The 26,412-nt window shown below is 60.1% G+C and overlaps 3 protein-coding genes across 4 annotated transcripts in view; all 3 read right to left on the reverse strand.

Moving 5' to 3' along the window:
• Positions 1-25: 25 nt before the first annotated feature.
• LOC105853268 lies at positions 26-1,681 on the reverse strand. Its single transcript, XM_012721207.1, has 2 exons — positions 1,649-1,681; positions 26-871 (listed from the first exon to the last, which is right to left on the reverse strand). Exons 1-2 carry the CDS (start codon positions 1,679-1,681, stop codon positions 170-172), a joined length of 735 nt encoding a protein of 244 aa, XP_012576661.1. The 3' UTR covers positions 26-169.
• Positions 1,093-14,999, reverse strand: URM1 (ubiquitin related modifier 1). The gene is made up of 5 exons (XM_004677287.2): positions 14,930-14,999; positions 11,200-11,270; positions 4,864-4,945; positions 3,594-3,642; positions 1,093-3,283 (listed from the first exon to the last, which is right to left on the reverse strand). Exons 1-5 carry the CDS (start codon positions 14,962-14,964, stop codon positions 3,215-3,217), a joined length of 306 nt encoding a protein of 101 aa, XP_004677344.1. The 5' UTR covers positions 14,965-14,999; the 3' UTR covers positions 1,093-3,214.
• A 3,680-nt stretch (positions 15,000-18,679) lies between these two features.
• SLC27A4 (solute carrier family 27 (fatty acid transporter), member 4) overlaps positions 18,680-26,412 on the reverse strand; it is a 14,052-nt gene continuing 6,319 nt past the window's right edge. For both annotated transcript variants that reach the window (XM_004677288.2, XM_012721420.1), the window contains exons 7-13: positions 25,727-25,836; positions 25,312-25,521; positions 25,094-25,220; positions 24,320-24,457; positions 24,024-24,188; positions 23,768-23,914; positions 18,680-22,337 (exon numbers count right to left, since the gene is read on the reverse strand). In XM_004677288.2, coding sequence (XP_004677345.1) covers positions 22,180-22,337; positions 23,768-23,914; positions 24,024-24,188; positions 24,320-24,457; positions 25,094-25,220; positions 25,312-25,521; positions 25,727-25,836 — 1,055 coding nt within the window. In that variant the 3' untranslated portion in view covers positions 18,680-22,179. The remainder of the gene's footprint in view (positions 22,338-23,767; positions 23,915-24,023; positions 24,189-24,319; positions 24,458-25,093; positions 25,221-25,311; positions 25,522-25,726; positions 25,837-26,412) is intronic.

The raw sequence follows: 26,412 nt of genomic DNA on the forward strand, positions 1-26,412 counted from the left end.
CCGGCAGCCGGACGCAGGCTCGGAAATGCCACCGGCCGCGGGCTCCTGCTTTCCAGATTCCCGGCGAGCCCGAGGAGCCCCGGCTGGGGGCGGGGAAAGGGAGTCGGGGTTCCCCGGGCCTGACAGAGGAGATTCTCCTGACTGGGGCGAAGCCGAGACCCAACGCGGGCTACTCTAGGGACCCTGGGCCGCGACCGAAGGAGACCCACGCCAGGACGATGGGGATCCCCACGCCGGGTCGGCCCGCGTGCCTGCTCGTCCACCTTACCGCGGGATGGGCGCCACTGCCGAGGTCCGCGAGGCGGCTGGATGCGCAGCTCCGCAGATCTCCTGTCCTGAGCTTCCGAAGGAGCGAAGTGGAACCTCGCAGGAGACCGGGCCCCGAACTCAGGGGCTTCGCCACTGATTGTCCAAACGCAATTCTTGTACGAGTCTGCGGCCAACCGAGAATTGTGGCTGGACATCTGTGGCTGAGCTCCCGGTGCGACAGGGGCGGGGGTGCAGGGACGGAACTGGACGCGGGCAAGACCCCTGGGGGCGGCGGCTGCTTGGCCCCAGCTCGAGGATCGCGCCCGGGCCGCCGGCGCGCCAAGGAGGGACGCCGGTCCCTGGCGCCAGCGCCGCCACCCGCTTCGTCGTTGTCGTCGTCCTGCTCCTTCTCCTCCTCCTCTGCGGGTGACCAGTCCTGGCTGGCGGGGTCCTCCAGTCGATGGCGTCGTTTTTTTCCTTTTTCAAATTTCGGCCGGGAACGGAGGTGGCGGAGCGGCCGGAATATGGTCGGGGAGCCGGCGCTCGGACCCAGCCGCAGCAAGTCGGGCGAAAGAAGATGCCGGCAGATTGCGCTGCTACCTCGTTTTGAATTGGCTTTAAACTAACCCCGAAAACCAGAAAGCCTAAAGCAACCCCTAAGTCCCCAATAAACCGGGCGAGCCCTCCCACCAGCACCTCCAGACAGACCCCAGGGGCTGAGCCTCTGCCAGCCACTGCTGGGGGAGTCGGAGAAGGGTCGGGAATGAGGCGCTGCAGCCAGGCGGCTTTGGAAACAGAACTTGGACAAACGAATCCTATCAATTAAAGACAAATCTTCGGAGATAGTGGGGTTCGTTTATTCCTTTATTTCCTCAAAAATGGGGATCAGTAGCTGGGGGTCAGTTGGGTATAGTTGGGTATTGTTGGGGCCGGGCCCTGGTCACCTATCCCCGACCCTCTAACTCTTGGCTGAAAATGACCCCACATGCTGTGGAGAGTGGCTGGGCCAATTTCAGCCCAGGCACTGGGCTACCTCACTGCCGCCAACAATCTGGTTTCCCAGCCCATCTTTCTGCCCTACTCCCCTCTAACAGGATTGTGGTGGAGAAAGGGACAGCCCGAATCCCACAGCTACCTGCCCGGCCCCAGTGCAGCTGGGGATGGGACCCCAGAGCCCACTTTCCAGGACTCTGGACACCCGTGCAGGACGACAGGCCACTCCTGAAGTTCAGTGGGGCTGGGGGCAGGGAGGGTCTCTGGTTACAAGAATCAGGGGACTGGCCAATCCTCTAAAAGTCAGGCTCCAGGGAGCGAGCTCAAGTGCCCTGCTCTGTTCCCAGCAGCGTCCAGGAACCCAACACCTAGTGCGGTTCAAGGCGGTCAGAGGGCGTCTAGATACCTGGACCCCAACCCGCTGGCCAGCTCCCAACATGGCTGCCCCACCTACACATAAATCCAGGGGCTCCCACCTGCCGAGGGAGCTCACCAGTGGAGGGCTCAGTGCCCTCAGCCTGGAGGCTGAAGCACACAGCTTCTGGGACAACCTCGTGGCACCTCCACCTCCAGAGTGGGACAAACTCCATCCCAAACTGTTGACACTTCCTGAAAAGCAGCGTTTACATGGGATGAGGCTCACGCCCTAATTTTTTTTTTTAAATGAGGTCTTCCTTCACCAAACAAAGCTTCTTCTCCAGGTCAGGGGAAGTTCAGGGGGTACTTAGCAATTTTATAGGAACCCCCTCTTCTGGGTTCTGGGGCGAGCTGCAGCTGTGGGACAAAGCCTGGTCTCAGACAAGCGGTGGGCAGAGAAGTGTGCTGGCCCCAGGCTGGTCCGCACAGACCTCTCTGCCTCCCCTTCTCCAGAGGCCCCATCAGATCACCCCCTCTGTGACAGTCTGGGTTTCAGCCTCTGTCTCCTTTTTGGGTTGAGGCTGAGGACAGAGAGACTGGACCACAGACCATGGCCTGGGGGTCTGTGGGGTGCCACTAGTTTCTAGGAAGTTCCAGGCAAGGCTAGTAAACAACCTAGTCTTTTATTTGCCCAAGGCCAGCTGTGGCAGGCAGTGAGGCCCCCAAGACTCCAGGAAGGATGGAGGGACGAGAAAGGTCTAGCCTGCCAGGTGCCGCCGGCCTCATCCTGCTTCCTGCAGGTGGTGGCAGGCTGGGGTGCTGACATTTGTGCCCTCAGGTATCTCCCTGGCTTTGAGGTGCAGTCATGTTCAGCTGCAGAGGAGGAAACGGAGGCACGCAGGCCTCTATCTGCCAGTCCAAGGTAGAGCACACACCCTCCCTCTTGCCACATCCGCAGGAGCTGCCGCAGCCTTTGCTGGGGGAGGGTCTCAGGAGCCCATCTGGTGGCCTGTGTGTAGGGGAGGCCGGCCAGGGTCAAGGGCTGGGGATGGGGGGAGCAGGAGGAGGGGTGTGGTTGGAAGAACAGCTGCTGGATGGGGGGGAGGGGGCCAGCCTTGAATAGGGGACCCCAGCTGGGGTTCCATAATGATATCAGTGGGGGACACACAGAGCCCTCTGCTCTCCAGATGGGGAAACTGAGGCGGAGACTCCTTCAATCTCTGAGATGGCGGGGCTTCCGCCAGTTATTCAGGTCCATCCATCTTCCCTTGGAGACGCTGGGGTCTGGAGCAGAGTGCCTTGCCAGTGATCACTCAGTGTTTAGGTTGAGACACAAGGGTAGAAGGCCAGGTGACCCAGCCACAGAGCACTCCCCCGCGACAAACCGAGGGGTGGCCTCCCCCCCTTCAGCTGCAGTGAGAGCAGGGACACCAGCCTGCCCCCCGCCCTGCTAACGGGAGAAAGGCCCATTTTTAGCACCTGGCCTCTTTTCCCTGCCTGGCGGGAGCTTGGGGACAGAGCAGGGAAGCCAGCAGCCGGGGGACAGGCAGAGCCCGGGAGGCCCCAGGGACCGGCTGCCGGCCCCCCCCCCCCCCCCCGGACCAGGAGTTGGGGGCTAGCCGCCGTGCAGCGTGGAGATGAAGAGGACGCTGTCTTGGTCCTGCAGCTGGTAGTCCAGCTCCCCCTGGCCCAGGAGAGAAAGGAGACGGTCAGGGTGCCTCTCCAGCTTCACCCAGGTGCTGGGGATGGGGAGGGGTGGCTGTCCTGGGAAAGACAGAAGCTACTGGAAAAATGGGTGCCCTGCCCATGAGCTGGCACATCTCTGGGAGGGTGGCAAGCTCCCCAGCGCTGCATTTCCTCCTGACTCGGGCAGGAGACTCAAGCAGCCTCGTTCTGGAGCCAGAGCAGGACAGAGGACTAGCCAACCAGCCTGAGGAGCTGAGGAGGGGACCAAGAGGCGGGGGATGGGGGCAGGGGGACCCCCAGGTACTGACCAGCAATTCCCAGTCGGCATCGTTAATCAGCACCAGAATCCCTGGCCGCCTGTGGGGAAGACGGTGGTGAGCAGTGGGGAGCGGAGGCCGGGGCAGAGGGGGGTGGGGGGGGCTCAGCCTAACCATTTGGGAGCCTCTTTTCTGAGGCAGATCTGGGGGGAAAGTCCCCTCAGAAGTGGATGCGACAAGTCAGCATAAAGGAACCAGGGCAGACAGTCATGGTGTGGGGGCTGGGGGAAGTGGGTGCAGATTCTGGTGCCACCTCCCATATGGTCTCTCCGAGCATCAGTTTCCTCTTCTACAAAGGGGATGACGTCCATCCTCCCAAAATGTGTGGAGGACGAAGGGGTGTGCATGTGAGATGCCTACTGGGAAAGGGTCTGTGGGGGTGACGTGAGCACTTTCCCAGGGGTCTAACCTTGCAAGGCCTCCAGAGCAGCCTGGGGCGTAGGGTGGGGCAGGCTAACACCGCGCCTGGCTCCACCAGCAGCCCCAGGAGCACTGTGGTGTCAGGGGGTGGCCTCCCTGTGTTTGGGGGAGCCAGAGGCTGAACAGCAGTCTGAGCCCCACAAGCGCCCCGTCGGCCTCCGGCACGCGCGGCCAGCCTTGCTTTGGAAGTGACTTCCTGGCATGTGAAACTTGGCTCCTTTCCTAGGAGGCAGAGCTGGGCCTGGGCCCGGGCTTAGCTTTATACTGGGGGGCAGGTGTCTGTGTGTGTGACTCCCCTGTGCTATTCAGTATCTACTAGTCTCATTTCAGCTAAAATGAAATAAAATTGATCTTTAGTTTCTCAGTCACGAGAGCCACACTTCAAGGGCTCAGCAGCCCCAAGGGCCTGGCAGCTGCCACATGGCCAGCACAGACACAGAACATTTCCATTACCCAGAATGTTCTTTAGGAGAGCAAGAGTGAGCCCCAGATTGCCAAGGGATAAAAGGTGCCTTGGGAAGCATCACTCTGTCTTCCTTTCTGCCTGAGATGGGAGCTGAGGTCACACAAGGAAGTGGTTTACCTAAGGGCCTGAGAACAGTCTGTGGCAGCCAGAGGTAGACCCCAAGTCCCCTGTTACCCAGGCTTTTAAAGCCCCACCAACATCGAGTATGGCAACGAGAAAACAGAAATAAACCTCTACAGAGGTGGACCAAAGTGTTCTCCCTGGTGGGGTGAGAGGATGCTTGACGGGAGAACAGGCTAGGGAAGGCTGCACCCTGCAAGAGATCCCAACCTCCTCCCCACACCCACCCTCAGGGAAGGGAAGCGAGGCACTCACACACTGTCTCCCTGGATGAACAACTCTGGCCGCTCCTTCAGCAAGTTCTTCTTGATCCAAACGAGGAGGTTCCGGATGTCCCCTGCAGAGTAAGACAGAACACACTCTCGTCAAACCCAAAAGGCTCTGGCCTCCCGAGCCTCGCCTGGACCGGAAGGACATGGACGTGGGCCTAACAGGGCCTTTATGACACAACCCTTGCATGTGTGGGTGCGCAGTGAGCAAATGGGTGGGAGAGGCGAGTGACACGTCAGGCCTGCAGAGCGTGGCAAATGGGTGGGAGAGGCGAGTGACACGTCAGCCCTGCAGAGCGTGGCACCTGGGTGCTAATGGCTTGCAGGGGTGGCAAGGGGACTCAAGGAGGGCAGCAGGAGGGACTGTCCCATGGGAAAGGGGGGAGAGAGCCTCACCCTCTGTGCCAGAAGATGACAGGCTCCCGATGGGCCTGCAGGAGCCCCTCCACCTTTATCTCTCCAGCCAGTCCCAGATGGGGAGCAGGCTCTGCTCTGGGAGGGGTCTGCATATATTTCCCTTTGTGAGGGAAGAAAAACAATCACTGAGCCGATAGCATCAGTTAATTTCCTCTGGCAGAGGGAGAGAAGGATCCTTCACTAGCCAGAGACGCTGACAAATCACTAGCCGCCATTCCCCCTTCACAGAGCACCCCACCACTCGAACCAGGGGCTGACAACCCCAAAGAGACAAGAGGCTCGGGGTCGAAAGGGTGGCCCCGTTCACCTGTCACTGGGCTCGGTCTCTGTGGCTCTGGGCCACACGCTCAGCCCGTCGTGTCTGGCTCAGAACCACCTGTCCCCAGAAGCCCCTCTCCTTTTCTGAAAAGCAAGTTCCCAGGGCCACGGCACGCTGGGACCTGCCCCTAGAAACTCCTTGGAACCTCTGCCTGTCAGTTTTGTGCCCGTTAGCAGCCTGAGGTGCGGGAGTTGCTTCTCTCCCTGACACTTGCAGACATAAGGTCTGCAGCCAAACCAGTCCCTGGAAGGCAGCGGGGCTCGCCGGGCCCCACGTGGATGGGCCAGGGGGGTCCACTGCCCTGGCCCAGGACTGGCTGAGCTGGAGAAGGGCCCTGGCAGCACTTCGGGTGTCTGGCCTGACTCAGCGTCCAGGTACTCGGCCAGGGATGAGAGGGTCAGCTTGACTGCCGCTCGGGCCCTGCAGCCTGAAGGCCCTCCCCCGCCGTGGGCACACTGGGCACTGCTGGGGCAGGAAGGAAGCTAGACTTCAGTACGCCTGCCCACGATGGGCTGATTTGCTCTGCCCTGTGCCGACTCTCCTGGATGGCACACCAGCAGAGCACAGGGCCAGGGGCACAGTGCCCAGGGGCCGAGCCTTTGCCTTCTAGTTTTAATGCCTACTTTTTACCCAAAAGCAGACTAGCATCCTCGAGGCCCGGGAGTGGGCAGAGGGAGGAACGCCGCCTCTGACCAAAGGCCCTCCATCCGGACTCTGGCTGGATGCCCCCGAGGCCCAGGCTTCAGAGGCTTCCCCTGGGCCTCCATCTTGGCACTGTCTGGTGGGCCGCCAGCCCATACATCTTGTGGCCGCTCGATAGAGCCGCCGGGGTCTGACACATTCATCAGCCAGCGCTGGCGGGCGGGGTCGGGCTGTGTGCACTGAGACTCTGTGAGGACAGGGCTCTGTCTGGCCTGTGGGCCACCGTTGGCCGCCCCTGCAGAGTGGGACCCCATGGGTTACCAAACCTGGCTCCCCCAAAGATTTCTGCTCCCCTCTGGACAGGCAGGGTTAGCAGAGGCTTGCGGTCACGGAGGGTCACCCCAGCCACGGCAGGCACCGTCCTGGAGTCCCAGAGGGATGGGCTGGGGGTGAGTCGCGGCAGGCGGCTCATTTATCATGATGCTCCTCTTCGCTGAGGTCATTCCCTCCCTCCTCTACACCCCCAGGCCTGCCCACATTCTTGATAGCCTGTTACCATGGTGAGGCCCCCTCATCACCACCGTATTGTTCCCCCATGCCTGGATTTGGGGGTGGGGAGAGGTGGAACTCTGGCTCCCTTCGCAGGCTGCAAGGGCCACTAGGCCTGGCCTGAAACACACCCCCTGGGACATCCTGCTAGGCTTGGGAGGCCCAGACGATATGCAAATAGCCTCCAAGCCAGATGGTGGGCTTCCAAAGGCCGGGAGGAGGGTTCAGCAGCAGCGTGGGGCTAGCAGTCTGGGAGGCTCTGGTAGAGGTGGGCAGGGCACCTCACACTTACTCCCTAGGCCTGCTTGCCTCCTGGCCCAGGGAGGGAACTCTGCTGGCTAGGGTCCCAGGCCCTTACTTACACGACAAATATTTATTGAGCAACTACTATACGTCAGGGCTGGGGGACAGTGGACATGAGCTGGGCATTACTTTTTTTACTGGTGGTGACAGTGCCATTTCTCTTCTATCACCCTGAGCAAATGGAGAAAGAAACACAAACCCCAAAGAACTGCTGGGATGTCCAGGCAGAAACTAGCCTGGGGCATGGCAGAGGTCAACTCACAGGAAGAAGGGCCCTTTGCCCACAGTGACTTGGGGTCCTCTCCCCAGGCCGCTGGCAAAGGACACCTGGCTGCCTCTCACCGTGGCTTTGTCCTCGGCTGTTGGCAAAGCCCCCAAAGGTGCCAATTCCAGCCCTTAGCCTCTTAGGGTGTGGGAGAGAAAAGTGCACATCTCCTGTGAGAAGGCCGTGGGCCCTCAGTCCCGCGCACAAGCCGGGGCGGGTCCCCTTGCTGGCGCTCACTGGGGCCCGGCCCTCAGACCTGGCGCCTTCTCTGAGCCTGCTGTGCAGGTCCTCACCCAGTCCACCATGCTCAGGGCTCCTCTTCTGGGAGTCCACCCCAGGCCTTCCTTGAACAGGGAGAAGAAAGAACTGGGGTGGGGGGAGTAAAAGAGAAGAGAAGAGGGGGTAGAGGAACATCAGAGGGGCCATTTACAAGTGAATGGGGGGAAGAAAGGAGCAGTTTGTGGGCTAAACTGGCCTCAGAAGGAGGTTTACAGATGTGTGAGGGGACGCTCCTCATTGTTTAATTAAGCAGAAAGTGGATCTTTTCAAAAGCAATTTTGCACAGGGGCTGGGAGGGGTGGGAGGAGAGAAGGGAGGTGCTGGAGGGGATCAGCAAACAGGCCGCAGAGCAGAGAAAGGAACAGCTGGCCCAGGCGGCTGTGAAATGCATGCTAAGCAGTTTAAAGAGCCCAGGAGCTTGCTGGAAGCGCCTGCCCTCCCTCCCCAGCCACCTTCCAGACTGCCTCTGAGGGGCAGGCAGAGGTGAAGTAGACCCACTTCCTCCTGGGGGCCAGGGCAGGTACTGCCCATGCATGGATAGCCTGTTCCCAAACACTCTGGGCTTGCTTCAGGCCGCTGATCAGCCTCAGGGTGGGAGCTTGGAGCTAAAGGGGTCCTTGAAGCATAAAGGCCCATTGCCAAGGCCTCTCTGTCCCAGACAGGTGGGCACCTCCCACCCTGCCCGTCAAGGAGCTGCCTGCTCCCGGCACTGACTGTTAAGCACCCGCCAGCACTACACCCCCGACCCCACAACTTCTTACTGGATCAACATGCCTTGCGTCATGGACCTGCACACACTCAGATCTGGAAGCAACCCTGGATGTCACACAGGTAGCCAGCCCGGCCTCCCACCTCACAGCTGGGGAAACAGGGCCTACAGGGGGAGGTGACCCGCGCCCGCATACTGCTTTGGCCGGGCTGGAAGCCTCCCCTGGCCCAGGACTAGGCTGGAGCCCCTTTGTTTTTGAGACTTGTCACAATCCACAGTCCTAAGGCTGCTATTTTCCCTGCCGAAGTCGCCAAGACCTGTTCGGCCAAGCGGCAGCCCCTGGTCTGGGAAGGCTGCCAGGTGACAGACCGCTGGCTGGGAGGAGGGCGAGTAAGACAGGCCGCGCTCCGGTGCCGAGTAAGCCTGGCAGCTAAGTCTCCTGGCTGCGATGTGGCCTGAGAAGAGCAGGGCGAGGAGTCCCATGTAGAGGTCCCAGTCGAGGCCCGGAGATGGACAAGGGGCCACAGCGGCCTCCTCTGCTTTCACCATTTCACGCCAGAGTGAAAGGAGAGGCCGCCACCCAACCCCCAATGAGGCTGAGGATCAAAATCCTGGGGGCCTTAGCCCCACGATCTGAGTGACTGGGCATGTTACATTGGCTGAGGATGAGATCCCTGATAATTGATAATGCTGAGTAGGGTCATCTTTTATTTTTATCATGGTTTGTTTATAAAGATTTATTTATTTGTGCACATAAGAACTGGGGTACAGGGCAGAGGTGCAAGGGGTGGTGGTGGTGAAAGTATACACAGAGACAGAGTGGGGAGCAGAACAGAACAGGCAGGTCAACGAAGTACACCGGTGAGGGGAGCAGTGGGCGGGTCAGGAGAGGTCTGCCGCGCCATGTGGGTCACTCCCTGGCCAGGGACCGAATTTGTGCTGCAAGTGGCTGCAGACAGCTTCATAGTGCTGCGCTTTAACCTTTTGCGCCACCAAGGAGGGCCCTGGGATCATTTTGAAAATTAAAATAAGTAGCTGTTGAAGGTGTGAGTAAATGAATGAAAACATAAACACTGGAAAATACACTACAGGTCTGAGACGCTGGGCAATCTGGGGAGCTTCTTGGGATAAATGGCAACAGGAAGGACCTTGGAGGCCCTCAAATATGGTTCCTTGTGCCGGGCTGCCGTTTAAACAGCTGCTGAGCAGGGGTAAGACCCACGGGCCTCTGAGGGGGAATAATAACAGCAGCTACTGGGCCCCTCCTCGCGTATGAGGCCACCCCCATCACACTGCAAGTCCCTGGAGGGCAAGTCCGCAGTCTGCTTGGGTCGCACTGACCCAATTGGTACAGTGCCTGGCACAAAGGAGGCCTTTAGGAACGCAGTACGTGCCAACCACATGAAAGATAAAGCATGCACTACCAACCCTGGCACCAGTGAGCACTCAGCTAACAATGAAGGAAAAGGGCTGGGATGATTAAATTCGTGGAAACGAATCAGAACTTGTGATGTTTTAATAAACTTGCCGCCTGGGCGTCCTAGGCTGAATCTCGGGGCCTTCTGATGGCCAGTCCCCTCCCGGCTGCAGGCCAGCTGTCAAAGAAGCAGCCACTTTTCTCACCCCCACTAGAGGCAAGGTCACCCCCCCGGACTGAGAGTTCAGCCCACAGCCACATGCCCAGCCCAGAGCAAGGGAGCAGCATTCAACTCCTGGGGAGCGTCTCCCAGCCTGAGGGCGGCACACCGTTCTCCTCCCAAGGGGGGCCTGGACAGTGTGGCAGCCAGTGAATTTGGGCACTTGTTTGATTCCTGGCAGCAGCTGTGTTGCGTTCCAGAAGAATCCTGTCACACCTCACTTGACTAGTTTCTACTGCAGCGGGAGGCCCCCCACCTCCAGGAAACTCACTGTTCCACTTCCTACAGCCACCGTTTCCTTTCTCCCCAGGAGCCCCTTGGCCCTCAGTGGAGAGAGCACCCATCCTGAGTGCTCCGGGGGCACACAGCCCCCCAGAGGGGTCTCTGCCTTGCCCCTAGGCCAGGCTGCTATTCACAGCGGAAGGGTAACTTTTCAAAAGCCGGGATTTGGGAAGGAATTGGCTCTGGGCCATGGTCGCCCCAGTGCCCGGTACCTGGTCTGCCACCCAGAAGGTCCTCCGTGTTCCTTGGCTAAAGAAAGACGGACAGGCCTTCCTTGATGGCGCAGCGGGTTAGAGCACAGCACTGAGAAGCTAAAGCCGCTTCTGCATGAGTTCGATCCCCGCCTGCCCCGGAGGTGACCACATGGTGCAGCAGACCTCTCCTGACCCGCCCGCTGCTCCCTCCAGCAGTATACTTGATCGATCTGCCTGTTCTGCTCCCCACTCTGTCTCTGGTGAAGCCTCTCGCCGCCCCTGAGCCTCTGGCCTGTACCCCAGTTCTGTGTGCACAAATAAATAAATCTTAAAGAAAAAAAAGACGGACAAGTGCTGCGACGAGCAACGGAGAAACCTGCTGTCTACCTCAGTCAGCCCCTCCAGCGCCTCTGGCAGGCTCACTCTCAGATCCCCAGGTGGGGAGCCCCTCGCCAGCTTCTTTCTTGGGGAGTTGCTGCCTTCGTGAGACCTTGTCTCTGCTGCCACCTAGCCATAGCGGAATGGCGAGGCGCAGCTTGCTTCCTGCTCTCAGCCGTTGCTGGGACAGCCTCCCAACCCCACCTCGTGGGGCAGGCAAGGCCACAGGCCTGAGGTTCTCCGGGGATCTCTAGTCAAGTCAATCTGAAGCCAGAACCTGGAGCTTGAGTGACTCCAGCGGACTCTGGCACAGTGGTCCCCGGAGGGGTTCACACAGTGCATACTCACAGGGCTCCTCCTGTTGGGGCAAGGTGACCTGATGCTTCTTCACACCATCAAACAGGAGCTCCGCGCCGCCTCTGGAAAGGAAGGCAGAGAAGAGCCAGGTGAGCGTCTGCAAACAGGAGGTGGCTGACGCACACCAAGGGCAGGGCGGGGCCCCCAGCGATGCAGAGGCCAAGGTCCAGGATCATCTGGGGTACCAAATGTGACAGTCTGGCAGGCAAATAAGAATAAGCTTTGCTTATGGGCCCTCTCTGGTGGCGCAACAGGTTACAGCACAGCACTGTGAAACCATCAGCAGCCACTGCAGCACGGGTTCGATCCCCGGCCAGGGAGGGATCCACAGGGCACAACAGACCTCTCCTGTCTCTCTGCTGTGCCCTCAGGAGTGTATTCAGTGGATCCTCCTGTTCTGCTCCTGTTTCTGGTGAATCCTCTCACACTGCCACCCCGCCTCCACAACACCTCTGACCTACACCCAGCTCTGTGTGCATAAATAAGTACATTAAATTAAATTAAAAAACTAAAGAAAAAACTCATCTGTCCACCCAGGGCTGGCCTGGAGGACACATCTGAGAAGGAGGGAGATTTCTCCAAGCCTAGCAATAACCTTGCCATTCACCCCCCGCCTCACGGCATCCCAGTGAGGGGTGCAGAAGGAGGCAGTGTTAACACCTCCCAGGGAGAAGCTGACTGAGGCCAGCAGGTTAAGAGACTAGACCAAGGTGAGACAGGCAATGGCTGCACTGGGGTTTGAATTCTAACTGGTTTCTGCTCAATGCCAGCGGCCTTTGCAGGGGCACACACACACAAAACAAAACAAACACCCAGACTTCCCAGAGGTCTGAAAGCCCCCAGAGGGCAGAGTTTTGTTCACATCTGTGGGCCAGAGCCTGGCCCAGGCGAGGACAGCAGGGATGCTGGGAGCCACATCCGGAAGCCAGAGTCTATGAGGCGGCCATCGGGCCTGCACCCCTTTTCTCCCTGGGCCTCCTGACCCCAGCTCAGACTCACATGGCTCTTAACTAAAAAGGCAGTAACAAACTCGACGGCCTCAATGCCTCCCACCCCACGGCCCTTCCCCAAATTCAAAGAACAGAGGTGTCCTCAGCCAGTCCGCTGGGAGGCAAAGGCAAGGCGAGCATTGTCACGGGGGAAACATGGGGCGACTGTCATCCAAACAGGTCACGCTTTGTTGACGCAGAAATGTGGAGGGGGAGAGGGGCCCATCTGTGGCCGCGCACAGGGCCATTTCAGCTGCGAACCCGCACAGAGCCTCCATTTATCCCCTTCCAAGAGGCCCGTTCTCTCCTGGGTGGGGGCTGGCACATGAGGCAGCTGGGGTGGGGGAGGGTGGAGGCAGGGGGCTCAGGAGTTGGGGGTCAGAGGAGAGGAGTGGGAACCGGCGCCACTGAGACCCAGGCAGACAAGCCAGAGAGGCCAGCCCTGGCAGTGCCAGGCTCAGAGGCCCAGGCTGCCTTTCCCTTCACAAGCAGATACAGGGAGAGCCAGTCTGGCCCAGAGTGACCTCGGTATAGCCCCGCGGGAGGAGCTGGCAGTTCTGTCAGCACATCTGGATGGAAGAAGATGCAGGCCCAGCCTCTGGGGTGATGCGGGGAGGCAGGCAAGGGAGCTGGGTGGCCCCAGGGAAGGACCAAAGCCAGGCCCCCTCCTCTTCAAACCCAACTAGGGATCCTACCCAAGGACACGTCACTTTCCCCACTCCACTTCCTGGTACCCAGACTGGTACGGACGGTCCCCAAACTGCCTTCACTTTTTGTAACTGATCTTCATTTGCTTGTCCTCTATATTTTATTTCTATTTTACTGACTCTCCCCCACCCCACCATCTAAACCAGGGCCGGGCACACAGTAAACACTCAGGAAATATTCGCCAAATTAATGAGAAAGCCCATTTCTCCTACTTCTCTGACCTCAGTGGCACTAGGAAGAGGGATCTGGGCTGCAAGGCCACAAAACAAGTCTGCTGTATAGACTCTGATTTCTGCGTGACCCGAGAAAGCGCCGTAAGGACAGCCGAGGAGGCAAGACAGAATGGCTGGGCTGGCCACTGACATGCGGCAGGAAGGCTGAGCAGTCTTCTAGGGACTTTGTCGGCGCTGGTGAAGCCAGAGGACCACATGTGCTCAGGAAAGGGGTGTCCTCCAAGCCCGCACTTCAAGGCCCTCTCTTCGTAAGTCTGCTCAGGTGCAGAGTGAACACGCAGGAAATGAAGGGCAAAACATGCATTGAGCAAGACCAGAGGAGTCGGCACGCGTCCGAGGCATTCTTGCCTGAGAAGCCACAACTCTCATGGGACACTGTTGGCAGGGGTTAGGAGGTGGGCAGGTGGCGGGGGAGTGCTGTCCTGTCTTGCTATGACCCACAGTTGCCCTTGGGGGTTAGGGGTTAGGAGGCTGAGGCTGGAGATGGTCAAGTCAGAGAAGGGGTAATAAAGCTAGCGTGTAAGCTCTGGAGGGCAAGAACAGTATCTCCTGCACACGCCTCCACTGCAAACACCTTGCTTGGCACAGTGAAAATGAAAGATAAGGGATGGCAGATAAGCCTTAACACGGGCAATCTGCAGCCAGGGTCCGTCTAGAAACCCCAGGTTATGTGGGGTATAACTGAGTCAAGAGTCAGTGAAGAAGGGTCAAGTGGCCTGACCAGGATGGTTCTAAGGGATGCAGACAACAAAGTCGCCAATTGAAGTGTACTGACCATTCGTGCCACAACTCCCTTTTTCAAGGTTTAGAAATGGAGGGTGTGGACAGAGTTCCATTTATGTTTGTACCCTCGGTGCCCAGCTCACTGCGGGCACATGGTAGGCACACAGTAAATGACTGGTGCACGAGCCACCCCGGGACGGAAAACATGGAAGAAACTGGGGGCATACAGTGGAAGGAAAGGCGGTCATGGGCAGACGTTTGAGATTCCCAGCCGAGAGTTTTCCGATTTTCTACACTGACACGACACCACACACACACTCTCTCTGTTGTTTCCATGTGACTCCCTCCGGGTCTGTTTCCTGGCCTTCTCCCTAAGATGGACAATTTCTCTCAGTTTTGAAATCATGACACTGTCAGCAAGAGGCAGAAAACCGTGAGACTTCCTCCCGGATCTGTTTCTCCGTTACTGGTGTGCGCGCCCCAATTCCCGCATTACTGCACGTCAGAGTTGGTCCCCTATAATGTGTTGTTGTTTCCCCCGTGTCGCCCATTGACTCAAGATCTGCAGAGGGCAGTCACCAAGTTTACTGAATGTTCCGGAAGGACCTCAGGTCTACTGAACACCCACAAATTTGAAGAAAGAGAAGGGAGTCCCGTCTTGTTCACACATCCACGAGAATCAAGGCCCCAAGAACGGCTAAGTGTAAACGCGCCCCAAAGGGCGGCATCAGGGGGTGAAGGGGGGCCCATCTCGGGTCGCGAAGCGCAGATGTCCGACATACAGTCTCCGAAACGGGCCTGGCACTGAAGGTCAAGGCGGGGTCTAAGGCACGGAGAGGGGGTGATTAGAACGCACCTCCCTGCCGCGGCGTGCGCCGCTATTTCCGGACATACGGCCTCGTCGCCAAGGGAGACCGAGTCCCTGAGACTCTGAGGCGGAAATCACAGCTCAGGCAAGGCGCCGAGAGCCACGGCGATTCGGTCGCCACAAGCTCCAAGGCAGAGAAGGGGAGTTCTGGACACGAGGGGTTCACTCCATCCCCACGGCGCCCCAGCTCTGTGACTCACCCGAACTCCACTTCCACTGACAAGGGCGCTGCCATGTTGAGGAAGGCAAGCTCACGGGAAACTCTTTCAACTTCCGGCGCGCCAGCACCACTTCCTGTCGTCGCGGCCGGAAGAGGCGGGACCCTGGAAATCATTCTTCTCAGCTATTGGAGGATGGCAGGGAAGGGCTATTTGAGCGGGGCCACTCGCTGCATTTTCGGGACTGGCCTCGGAGAGCCACGGTGGGCTTCGTGCAGTGAACCCGATCGGGCTGGGGGAGGCGTCTCGGCTTTGTACAGTGGCTGAGAGGCACGTTGCAGTTTATCTTGACTTGGTTACAGATGTCACAGTCGGCACTGGGCTTAGCCAGCCTGTCCACGCGTCTTGACTTAAGTTAACATTGATCCCAAATCTTTATATACAGTCCAGAAATTTCTCACCTGAGCTTGGGACTCGCTCTCCAGTCACCCTTTCACTGTCGACTTGGATCGCACGTTCTCTTGATTGGTGCTGAACTCTTAGGCACGGTCCCTGCCTTTAGGGCACTCACAGACTGGTAAGGGCAAACTAAATTTGTAGCAAATAAGCAATCAGGGCCTCCCTGGGGGTGCAAGGGTTAAAGTCTCAGCACTGACAAGATAAGCCAGTCACTGTGGCCTGAGTTCCCTCCTGGCCAGGTCTCTCAGGCTGTTCCCCCTTGGCCGTGTATTTCAGTGGATCTGCCTGTTCTGCTCCCAACTCGGTCTCTGGTGAATCCTCTCATCCCTTGCACCTCTGGCCTACACCCCAGTTCTTGTATGCATAAATAAATAAAACACATCTTTAAAATGAAAACCTTGGGCCCTCCCTGGTGGCCCAACTGCTTAAGTGCAGCACTATGAAGCCAGCTAGCCACAGTCACTGCAGCATAAATTTAATACCCGTCCAGGGAGGTGGCCCACATGGTGCAGCAGACCTCTCCTGACCCGCCCACTGCTCCCTTTAGCAGTGTATTTCAGTACATTTGCCTGTTCTGCTCTCCATTCTGTCTCTGATGAATCCTTTCACCCCCTGCACCTCAAGCCTACACCCTAGATCTTGTATGCATACGTAAATATTTAAAAAAAAAAATCCCTTTCTGGCTGCAGTAGGTTAACAAAAGCCCAGGGCAGAAATGCAACCAAGTATACCTATACCGCAACACGTATAAATTCAACTTGACATAGCTAGAGTATGGTGCAGTAACCTGTTGTTTCAGGGCAGAATGAGGTAATGGTTAACAGGTCAACTGCATAAGATCCAGCTCCCACCACTTCCCCGCTGAGTCTTTGTGCAGGTCCTGTAGCAGTCGTCTATAAGGTGGGGATTGTAGTGAGGACCAGATCAGTTCTTGGCGCTGTGCCTCCCTCCAGGCTTGCCGGTGTCCCCTATCTTAGTAGGGTCCCCCTGTCACTCACTGAAACAGTGCCTGCAGCATTGTTCTCAATTCCCTCCCCTTCTAGTCATCATACTTGGATTAGTCTACCTTTTTATTTTTTTAAGATTTATTTACTTATGCATATAGAACTGGGGTACAGGCCAAAGGTTCAGGGGCTGAGAGAGGATTCACTAGAGACACAGTGGACAGCTGAACAATTAGAGAGATGAAGCACACTCTTGAGGGGAGCAGTGGGTGGGTCAGGAGAGGTATGCCGCGCCACATGGGTCACGTCCAGGGCCAGGAATTGAACTCCCACTGAAGTGGCTGCTGCAAGCTTGTAGGGCTGTACTTTAACCCATTGGGCCACTAGGGAGGGCCCTAGTCTGCTTTCTAAGCAGAATTTGGAATCCCAAATTCTCTGCCATCCCTGAGTAGAGTTAATTAGGTGTGTTCTTCAGCTGCTAATTGCAGAGCCCTGATGTTGATTTTTTTTGGAATTCGGGGTCCTTGGGTTCACTCTGGGAAAAGTGTCCCTAGAGGTCCCCTTTCAGTGGCATGCGGCGAGTTCCCCAGGTGAGTTTCTCCGCGAGACAGAGACTCAGTTATACTTGCAGAGCAGGTTCATGAGGGAACAGGACCGAGGAGTAAGGGACACTTGCCTAGGCACAAGCAGGCAGAGAGAGCTGCCCCGGAAGGGACAAGTTTGCAGAGAGAGGCCTGCGTGGTCCAGGCGGGCGGCCTTAGGAGAGCGGCCCCTGCTGAGGGGTCCGGGCAGAGAAGCCCCCGTGTGGTGCAGGTCACAGGCAGGCAGGAGGCTGCCGCCCTGCGGAGGGAGAGCGCGTGGGCAGAGGACCGCTGCCCCAGCCAGTGCAGGTGCGGCCCTGGCAGAGTCCTTTGCTCTGCGGGAGGGCCCACTCCTGTGTGGGGTAGCCTGTGCTTCCGGTATTCCCTACAGCAGTCTGATACAACAGTCTCTGTGACTGGGTTAATGGTCATGTGAGTTTCTTCTGCCCCCACCTCCTTGCATCAGTCAGGTTTTAACCTTGTGATGTCACCCTCAGATTTCCTATTCTTTTCCTCCATCAGCCCCAGAGGCTGGGAGCTCAGTCCTGGATAAATCACCTCTCACCTACACCTACTTCTCTGGCCTGCAAATTTCTGTCTCCCCCTCTCTGGTTCTGGCTTCAATCTCTAACTTAATTCCAGGATAGCTGAATCCCTTCAATGTACCAGGAAAACAAGGACAAATGAGACACAGCTCTGGGCCTCCAAGTGGGCAATGGAATCCTGGGTAAATGGAAGGACCCGCTCTCTCTGCCCAGCGTGGGTATTCACTGCCCACTCAGGAACTGTGTTCCCAGCCTGCGAAGGTCTGGAACTGAGTGGCCACTTAAAAGTCCTCTAAGGAAAATATTTTAAGCTCCTTCCACTGGCTCCTCCCGGGCAGGAATCTTTCCTGACACACCTTTCATGGCGCTTTGTAGGTCATGGAGTTAGGTAAGTGCTTGGCAAGGAAGCCAGCGACTACAGAATCACTTCCCCACCTGCTCAGAGCCATTTAATGGCTTCTCTCTACCTCCCTAGAAAACCTTGTGTGGGGAGCTGTCTACCCCCCGGACTGCCACAGGGACAGCTGAGAGCGTTTGAAGAGCTTGACCACTTGCGAGAACTCACTGAGCACCTTTTAGGGTGCAGTGCTACTGGGGATGTAGCAAAACCAGTGGGCCCAGCCTTCAGGTGGGGCTGGTATTTGTTTTTAAGATTTATTTATGCATATAGAACTGGGGTACAGGCCAGAGGTGTGGGGTGGGAGGAGTCACCAGAGACAGAGTTGGGAGCAGAACAGGTGGATTAGCTGAAACACACTGCTGAGGGGAGCAGCAGGAGACAGGAGGGGTGTGCTGCACCCTGTGGGTCACTCCCTGGCCAGGTGGCTGCCAGTGCTTCATAGTGCTGAGACTTAACCTCTTGTGCCACCAGCCAAGGGGCTGATGTTCTTAGAGGAGACAAAAGTATGAAAAGGAGCCACCTGGGACCCTCATGTCAATATGGCAGGGCCCAGGGCCCCAGGGCCCCAGGCCCCATGGACCCTGTCAGAGGACCTGAATCCAGGCTTGGAATCAGAAGGACTTCCTGGAAGAAGTCACACCTAAGCCCAAAAGCATTGTGGGCAGGGACAGGGCACAGGAGGCCAGGGGCATGTCTCCCTTCCTGGGGGAGCAGGAATCCTTTGCTTTTCCCAACAGGCTGCGGGGCTCCAGCTCCCCTCACTCCTGGCTAAATCAGTGCACTCTGGCTGCCAGCTCCCACTTCTAAGCCCCAGCCCCCGGGCCCAGGCCAGACTGGACCTCTTCATCAGTAACAACAATAGCTTAACATAGTCACTCAGCAGGGTTTTATTGAACACCATTCTGTACCTGCCGGAGGCTTTACATGCATCACCTGCCGGGTTCCTCATGGGAACTGTTATTAAACCCAGTTTTTAAATGAGAAAACGGAGGCTCAGAATCGCTGACTTGCCAGGGAGCCCCAGGTCGGGTCTCCACTCCGGGTGTCTTCTCTTTAGGGTCCCTGCCCTGCTTACTGACCACGGCCTCCCCTGGGGCTGGGCTCACCCAGATGCTGTCCCCCGGGATCCACGCAGAAGAGGGACTCGGGCCCCTCCCTGTCCCCTCAGTCGGGATGACCATCCCCAACGTCGGCCTCCGTCGCCTCTGAAGCTCCTAGAGGGACAATGGTGGGGTCGGCAGGGGGAGGCGAGGGCGCGGGTGCCCCCCTGCCCACTGCCCTTTGTCTTCCCGCCAGCCCCCTCGTGCGCCCCGGGAGGCTGGGAGGCGCCTCTCGCAGGCTTCCTCCTCCCATTCTTGTGCTAATTGGGTGTCAAGCTGAGATCAGTGAGAAAGAAATCCGCCCCGGCTCGGGTTAAACTGCCGCCAAAGACGAGGGCTGAGCCCAGAATGTCATTAGGCCTGGAGGAAGCGGGGCCTGGGCTCGCGGGGAGGGGCTGGCCGCGCACTCAGGCCCCTTTGAAAGTCACTTGGCTGCCACCGCCTCAATGGGCCCCTCGGAGGTATTTAACCTTCTTCCCAGGAACTGAAAGTGATACGCCAAGCACTGGCCTGCGCGGCCTCCTGCCCAGCCCGGGCGGTGGGACCTCCGGGGACGCCGGGGGCTGGCTCCTTCCAGCCTGTGGGCACAGGGGGCAGGTGGGGGTGCTGAGGCTCCAGCCAGGACTTGCACCCGAAGCTGCTTTCAGACTGGGCTTTGGGGCCTGCCTCCCCGAGCCTCAGTTACTCATCTGTGGAATGGGCATAAATAACAGCTGCGTGGTTACAGACTTCGCGAAGCGGTGCCCCATAAGTGCCGGGGTGCAGGCTTCCCTGGGCCCCTTGGGAACTCCAGTGAAGCAGGTTTGGCCCAACACGGGGATAGCCGGGCAGAGCGCAGAGACTCGAGGTGTGCAAGTCCCTGGTGCCGAGGGGCCACTTCCCACATCTTGCAACTCTAGACCCCCCTCGGGGCCCACTGTGATTTAAGCTCCCCTTGACACCTCCAGGCCTCGATTTTAGCTGCTCCTGTCTAGAACACCTTACCCTTTCTGTTTTTGGAGAACTGGTCCTTGAAAGGCCCCCCCAGACCAGCAAACCCGCCCCTACTTCCCCATCCCTGTTCTCAGCTCCAAAGGTGGGCTGCTTGAGCCACCTTTGCAGGGCCCAGTCAGAGTAGACTCAACAGAGTAATCTCCCACAGTGCTCTGCAAGCCCCAAAGCATGACCAACATCAGTAATGCCCACAAACAGCAGCTGTTAACTTCAGGAGCACCCATGGCATGCAAGGAGACGCTACGGGCTGGCTGGGATGGAGGAGGCCCACTGGTCTCAGCCTTCCTGGGGGGCCGTAGGCGGGGCCACCAAGGCAAGAAGTGCACTCAGTTCTGGCCTGGGGTCTCAACCCCTGAGTATCTCATCTCTGCAACCATATGCTGAGCTGAGCGGTCTGCACTACCTGATTCAAAACCACCCCAGGCCAGGGATTCCAAGACCAGTTACAGGACAGGAAACACGTTCAGCAGGACAAATGGACTTGAGCCCAAGCTTGTTGGGCTCCTGACTGGGAGGTGTGAGCCACTATTTGTGCTGCCCCGTGGCGCCTGTTTAACCAGGATTAAGGAAGGGGGGGGGCTGCTTCCCATTGGCCAACACTCACTTCCCAGTTTAAGACACAGAGCCACGTGATCTGCCAATTCCAGTTCCTAGGGAGGTTAAGGAAGGCCCTCGAAGCCCACGAGGTGGGGGCCCCTCTGGGCTGGGTTCTTGCTTGGGAGTGAGACGGGTCTCCCCCTCCTTTCCCCCCGTCCCTGGCCAAGAAGGGATTCGCCAAGCTCCACGCGCCCTCTGCTGGCCACACTCGGACACTACAGATGCGCCTCACTTCCCTCCCCTGCAAGGGCCCAACTCCACTTGCAACCCCGAACCCCACTTCCTCCCCAAAGAGGCTTCAAACTGGGCTTTCAAAATCATTGTCCCAGGAGGCACCGAGATCTGCAGTCCCGGCCACCTCCACCCAAACTGTCAGCTGCTGGCCCAGGGTGTGGCCCCCAGCTGGCTCCACAAGCATGTGTGGAATGGAAGCAGACTTCCCTGCTGCCTCCGCTCGGCTCCAGGGCCACGCTCCAGGGCCTAGGCGGCTCCAGGGCCAAGGAGTGGGTAGGGCAGTGTGGGCAGGGCATGGAGCTGGGCTGGCATTCCAGCCCTGGCGACTCACTGTGCCAAGACTGTGTGAGGGCTTGCAGTGAAGATAAAGCAGAGACCCTGCCCAGGGCTGTGTCAGGCCCCTTCCCAGTGGGCCGCGGGTGCTGCCAGCTCCGAGCCGGGCCAGCTGGCTTGCCACCCCGCTCTGGCTGTCACATGCCCACACCGAGGCACCAGCAGTGCAGGGGTCTGGCGATGGGGCTTAGGGATCCCCCCAGGGCTCTGACCTGCCCTTTCCTCCTGACAGCTCCCTGGGTCTGCAGGCCTGGCCTGCAGAGGCGGCCTGCAGCCCAAGGCCACAGCTCCTTGGTGACACTGCAGGTGGAATCCTCACACCTTGCAGACTCTGGGGGGCTGCCCCAGCCAGACCCCACACTGCAGGCTGGGCTGCGGCCTCTTACCTGCAGCCAATCCCCAAGTCCAAGTGAACAATGGATGAGTCAGCTGACGGCTGGAGGTGGGGCCTGAGCAGGCTGGGGGAGCCCACGGCATGCACACAGGCAGGGAGTCAGGCAGCGGTTTATTGGCCCCTGAGCGCCCCCACCCCTCCTTCCCTCATAGCCAGGCCAGGACTGACGGAGGTGACACAGACAAGACCAGAGACAGCCGGGCAGCTACCAGGGAGAGGAGGATGCGGCGGGGGGGTGTCTGTGGGCCCCCTGCTGAAGGGCAGGGCCCCCGCTCTGGGGCGGCCAGGGCTGAGCGGCACTTGAGCAGCTCCGGAGTCAGGTTCCTCTCTGGCCGCCTGACCAGGGGCCCCTGCCCACTCTGCTGGCTTCCTGAGTCTGGGGCTTCCGCCGGTCCCAATTACAGGGGCCTCACTCCCTGGGGAGAGCTCGGCGACCCTCCACCTCCCCTGCCCTGACGCAAGACATCATCCTGAAAGGCCCAGTCAGTCTCAGCCTGGGGCGCAGGGGCCTTGGATGTGGGGCTTTCACAGAAAGCCTCTGAGGGGGGCGCAGGGAGAGGCGGCAGTGAGTCACTTGGCAGTTTTGGGGGGAGGGGTCGGCACCTCAAGGTGCTGGGCCCTGCTCGCTTTGGTCTGGCGTCGCCCGGGAGCCCTCTGGGGTGGGAGCTGGGGCTCTGGATCCAGCATCCGCCGGCCCTCAGAGACGGGCAAATCACAGCTTCTCTTCACCAGCCTGGATCCGGGCGTAAGCGTCGCGTTCCAGGGGGACGTAGCGGCCCTTCCGGGCGTCCAGGTAGAACAGCGGGTCTTTCACGACCGCGGGGTCAAAACCCTCCTTCCGCAGCTCTGTCTTCTGTAGCTTGTAGGTCCCTGAGGGTGCAAGGAGCAGTGGGAGAGGCCTCAGTGAACGCAGGGCCCAGCACCCAGGGCCCTCACCGCACGGGGAGGAGAGCTGGGGCGATGCAGAGGGCCTGCGGTGGGGGGCAGAGCCCTTCTGGGGGGAGGGTTAGACCCATGGCCCGCCACCAGGTGAGCCTGCCTCTCCTTTCCGGCGGCCCTGGGGCCTTTCAAGCCCCGGGGCTGGTTTGGCCTTGCAAGGAGCTGTGGCAAAGAGACCACGGCAGAGCTGCACACCCGGAGCCATGGGGCCGCCGCGGCTGCACGGCCGTGGAGCACACGTCTCCACAGCGGAAGGTTCTGCTGGGCAGCTGGGACCAATGGCAAATGAGGCCGCCGAGGCCCAGGCAGATCCCCGAGTGACAGCGGCAATCCAGTCGGGCCCACACAAGAGTCACTCGGCTGAGCAGGGCCCTAATGGCTGCCCCACACCCCGTGAGGTCTGACAGCTTCCCTGCCCCTCCTGGACAGGAAATCACAACCCTCAGGGGCCAGGAAATCACAACCCTCAGGGGCCAGGAAATCACAACCCTCAGGGGCCTGCGGTCTCGGTCACTGCGGTCACGAGCCTCGTCCCAGTGTCCCTGCCAGCTCCCGCCCCTCCTTCAAGGGCTCCCAGGGGCCAGGCAGGAGCCGCCAGGGCTGAAGAGAGCGGGTGCAGCACTTCCTGCTCCCTGGGAGCCCCCAGGAGGCACCGGCAAGCCCTCGGCCAGGACCACACTGCCAAAGCCAGCAGACCCACCCCCTCTCCTGGGCTGACGGTGACAGCCCGGCCCCCTCCCCTGGGGCCTGCAGTCTTCTTCCTCTCCCTCTCCAGGCAGCAGCCAGACCACTTTGCAGAATGCTAGTCTAGGCTCTAACACTGTAGCCCAGGACAGGCCCCTGCTGGCTTCCCTGTCCCCCAAATAAAACCAACCCCTTGCACCTGCTTTGCCTGGGGCCTCCTTCTAGTCTCTAGCTCCTGACCCCTCCGGCCTCAGGGGCTCTGCACTGGCTGTTTCCACAGCCCCAGCGCTTCCCTCTCATTCAGAGCTCAGCTTACACACCCCTCCTCAGGGAGCACCACCCCATCACCTCCAGCAATGCTTCACTCAATACTCTCTAGTCCGGAGCTGTCCTGTGCCATACCTGCCCAGGCTCTAGAAGCTCCAGAAAGGCCAGGGCCTGTGAGCATGTCTGTCTTTCCTCGTGCCTAGCACAGTGCCTGGGACACAGGAGGCCCAGTAGCTACTCTTGTCTGACTAGCGAGCAGGCGGCCTTCTCTCCAGGGGCCTGGCTGCTCACTGCCCGGGGAGGCCGCTTTACCAACAGGCCAGTGAGGCTGTGGTGCAGTCAAGTGACAACCCCCAGGTCTATTAAGAAAGCAGCGGGAGGGCTGGCTGGCTGGACAGGGGTGGGTGGACCTGTTTTATGCAGCTCAGGCAGGAAGCGCAGGAAGATAGGGCGGGCGTAGAGGGGCAGCTCCTTCTCCAGAAGCTTCGCAAAGTGCTCCAGGTCACACTGGCCAGTGGGGTTGGCCACAGCAGCCATTCCGGCCCGGCCCTCAGTTCCTGGGGACAGCAGGATGGAGGTAAGGGTCTGCACTGCCTTGGTGGACTGTCCTTCTCCCCCAGATACCTGGCACCTCCTCCCCCCACACCTGGCACCTCCCACCCATACCTGGCACCTCGACGCCATATACCGCCACGTCGGCCATGTCCAGCAGGCGGCTGAGTGTGCCTTCCACCTCGGTGGTGGACACGTTCTCGCCTTTCCAGCGGAAGGTGTCCCCTGTGCGGTCTCGGAAGTACAGGTAGCCCAGCTCGTCCATCACCAGCACGTCGCCTAAGGAGGCGGCAGGCAGGGCTGGCTGGGGTCCTGGGAGCGCTTCTCTCCAGGCAGGGAAGTCCCTCTGCTCCCCTCCGTCCCGCCACCCTGCGGCACCCCCCAAGGCCCGGGGCGGGGGGCCCACCCACCGGTGAGGTAGGCCTGGTCCCCCTTCTTGAAGACGTCTCTGGCGATCTTCTTGCTGTTGGCGCCCTGGTTGAGGTAGCCGTCGAAGCGCCGCAGGGGGTCCTTCTGGATGATGCGGCCCACCAGCTGGCCCGGCTCGCCTGGGGGCGGGGCGGCATGTCGGGCGTCCCCGGGAGACCTGTCTCCCACTGCCCTACATGCTGCCTGCACCCTGACCTGACAGCTTACGGTGCTTCTCCCTCCAGCGCCCAAGGGCAGGTCTGACACCGGTCTAGCCTGAGTCGTGGACAGACACGCTGGGAAATGAGGGGCTGCTCCCCAGGGCAGCCGAGCCGAGGCCAGCAGCCAGCCTCTGCGCCGCCCACAGAGCTGGGCCTCTGCACACGCGTGCTCCAAGCGCCCCTGAGCAGTGCAGCCGTCAGCCCGTTTGCAGAGGAGGGGCTCAGGCAGGGGGGAGAGCGCTGGGGGGTAGGCCAGGGTCACCAGCACCTCCACACGAGTGAATGAACCAATGAATGGCTGGGAGGGATGGTCGGAGGGTGGGTGGGGGGTACACGGGTAGATGGGGGGTGAAGGGAGGCGGGAGTGGAGGGAGCAGTGAGTGACGGACGGTGAGTGTGGGGACGGAGGGAGGGGAAATGAAGAAACACAGGACACCCGCAGAAGGGCTTCCTGGCGGCCACTAGCCAGGACAGGGCTCCCCGCCGTCTCCCCTGCCCACCTCCCTCCTGGGCCAACCCTCCACCTGGACCCCCGACCCCGGCCGAGGGGCAGACCTGGTTGGCAGGGGACGCAGACGCCATCGGGGCCCCGGATCAGCTCCATGGTGTCCTCGTTGACACGCACCAGTCGGATGGGGTACACGAAAGACAGGATGCGGCTGTTGAAGCCACAGGCCCCCACCTGGAAGGACCGAGACTTGCACCTGGGCCCCGGGGGGGCGAGGGCTTTGGCCCCGGCTGCCACAGCCCCGCGGCCCGGCCGGCCGGCGCACCTGGCTGTCGAAGTTGCCCAGGCTGCAGTTGCACTCGGTGGCCCCGTAGAACTCGGCCACCTGGGGGATCCGGAAGCGGCCGGCGAAGTCGGCCCAGATGGACTGCCGGAGCCCGTTGCCCAGCGCCATGCGCACGCGGTGCTGCCTCTCCGCCTCCCGCGGGGGCTGGTTCAGGAGGTAGCGGCACAGCTCCCCGATGTACTGCACGATCTGGGGCCGACTGGCGTGAGGGGGGCCCGGGGCTGCTCGCGCTGCCCCACCTGCACCGCCCCGCCCCCCGGTGCCGCCCCCCGCGGCCAGCTGTGGGGCTGTCCCGCACCCGCCCTCCGCGCCCCGTCCGCACCGTGCGAGGGACGCTGCCCAGTGCACGGCCGGCCGGCCGAGGGTGGCGGGGGGCAGGCGGCCCCTCACTTACGGTGCACTCGTACTTGATGCAGTCGTCCCAGAACCGGGAGGCCGAGAACTTCTTCCGGATGACCACGGTCATGCCGTGCAGCAGGCACTGTCCGATCCCCACGATGTTTCCTGCGGGAAGAAGTGGGCCCTGGGGGTCGTCGGCGGCGCGCGGCAGGTCCCCCAGCCCGGCCTCCTCAAAGGCCGTTCCACGCCAACTCGCCACATCCCTGCTCGTCCGGCACCTTCCGTGGCTCCCCAGCACCACCGGGACCAGGTGTCCTGTCCTTAGGACGCTGACGCTGCCCCGGCCCCGCCCGGCCGCCGAGTTGGCCGCCGCCCCGCCTGCCTTGGGGGCACTGTCCAGGAAGCCGCCCGTCTGGGGGCTCCTCCCTGCAGGGAGGTCCTGCGCCCTGTCCCGCCTCTACGCACCCCACCTGTCTCTTATCAGGGCAGTTCCCAGCATCCCTTCTGCCACGCACTCGCCTGCTCTAAGCACCTGGGGGGCAAGAACTATATTTATTCCGTTTTCCTTTCAGCCCTGAGCGGAGCGCAGGGCAGGGCACTTCTGCAGAAAGGAACTGAGCAGCCTGGACACGAGGGCATGGCCATAGTGCCCGGCCGGCGAGGCCTGGACACGAGGGCACGGCCACGGTGACCGGCCGGCGAGGCCTGGACACGAGGGCATGGTCATGGTGCCCGGCCGGC

This window comes from Condylura cristata, unplaced genomic scaffold, assembly GCF_000260355.1.
Source record: "Condylura cristata isolate star-nosed mole 26May11 unplaced genomic scaffold, ConCri1.0 scaffold00006, whole genome shotgun sequence".
Classification (NCBI taxonomy): Eukaryota; Metazoa; Chordata; class Mammalia; order Eulipotyphla; family Talpidae; genus Condylura; species Condylura cristata.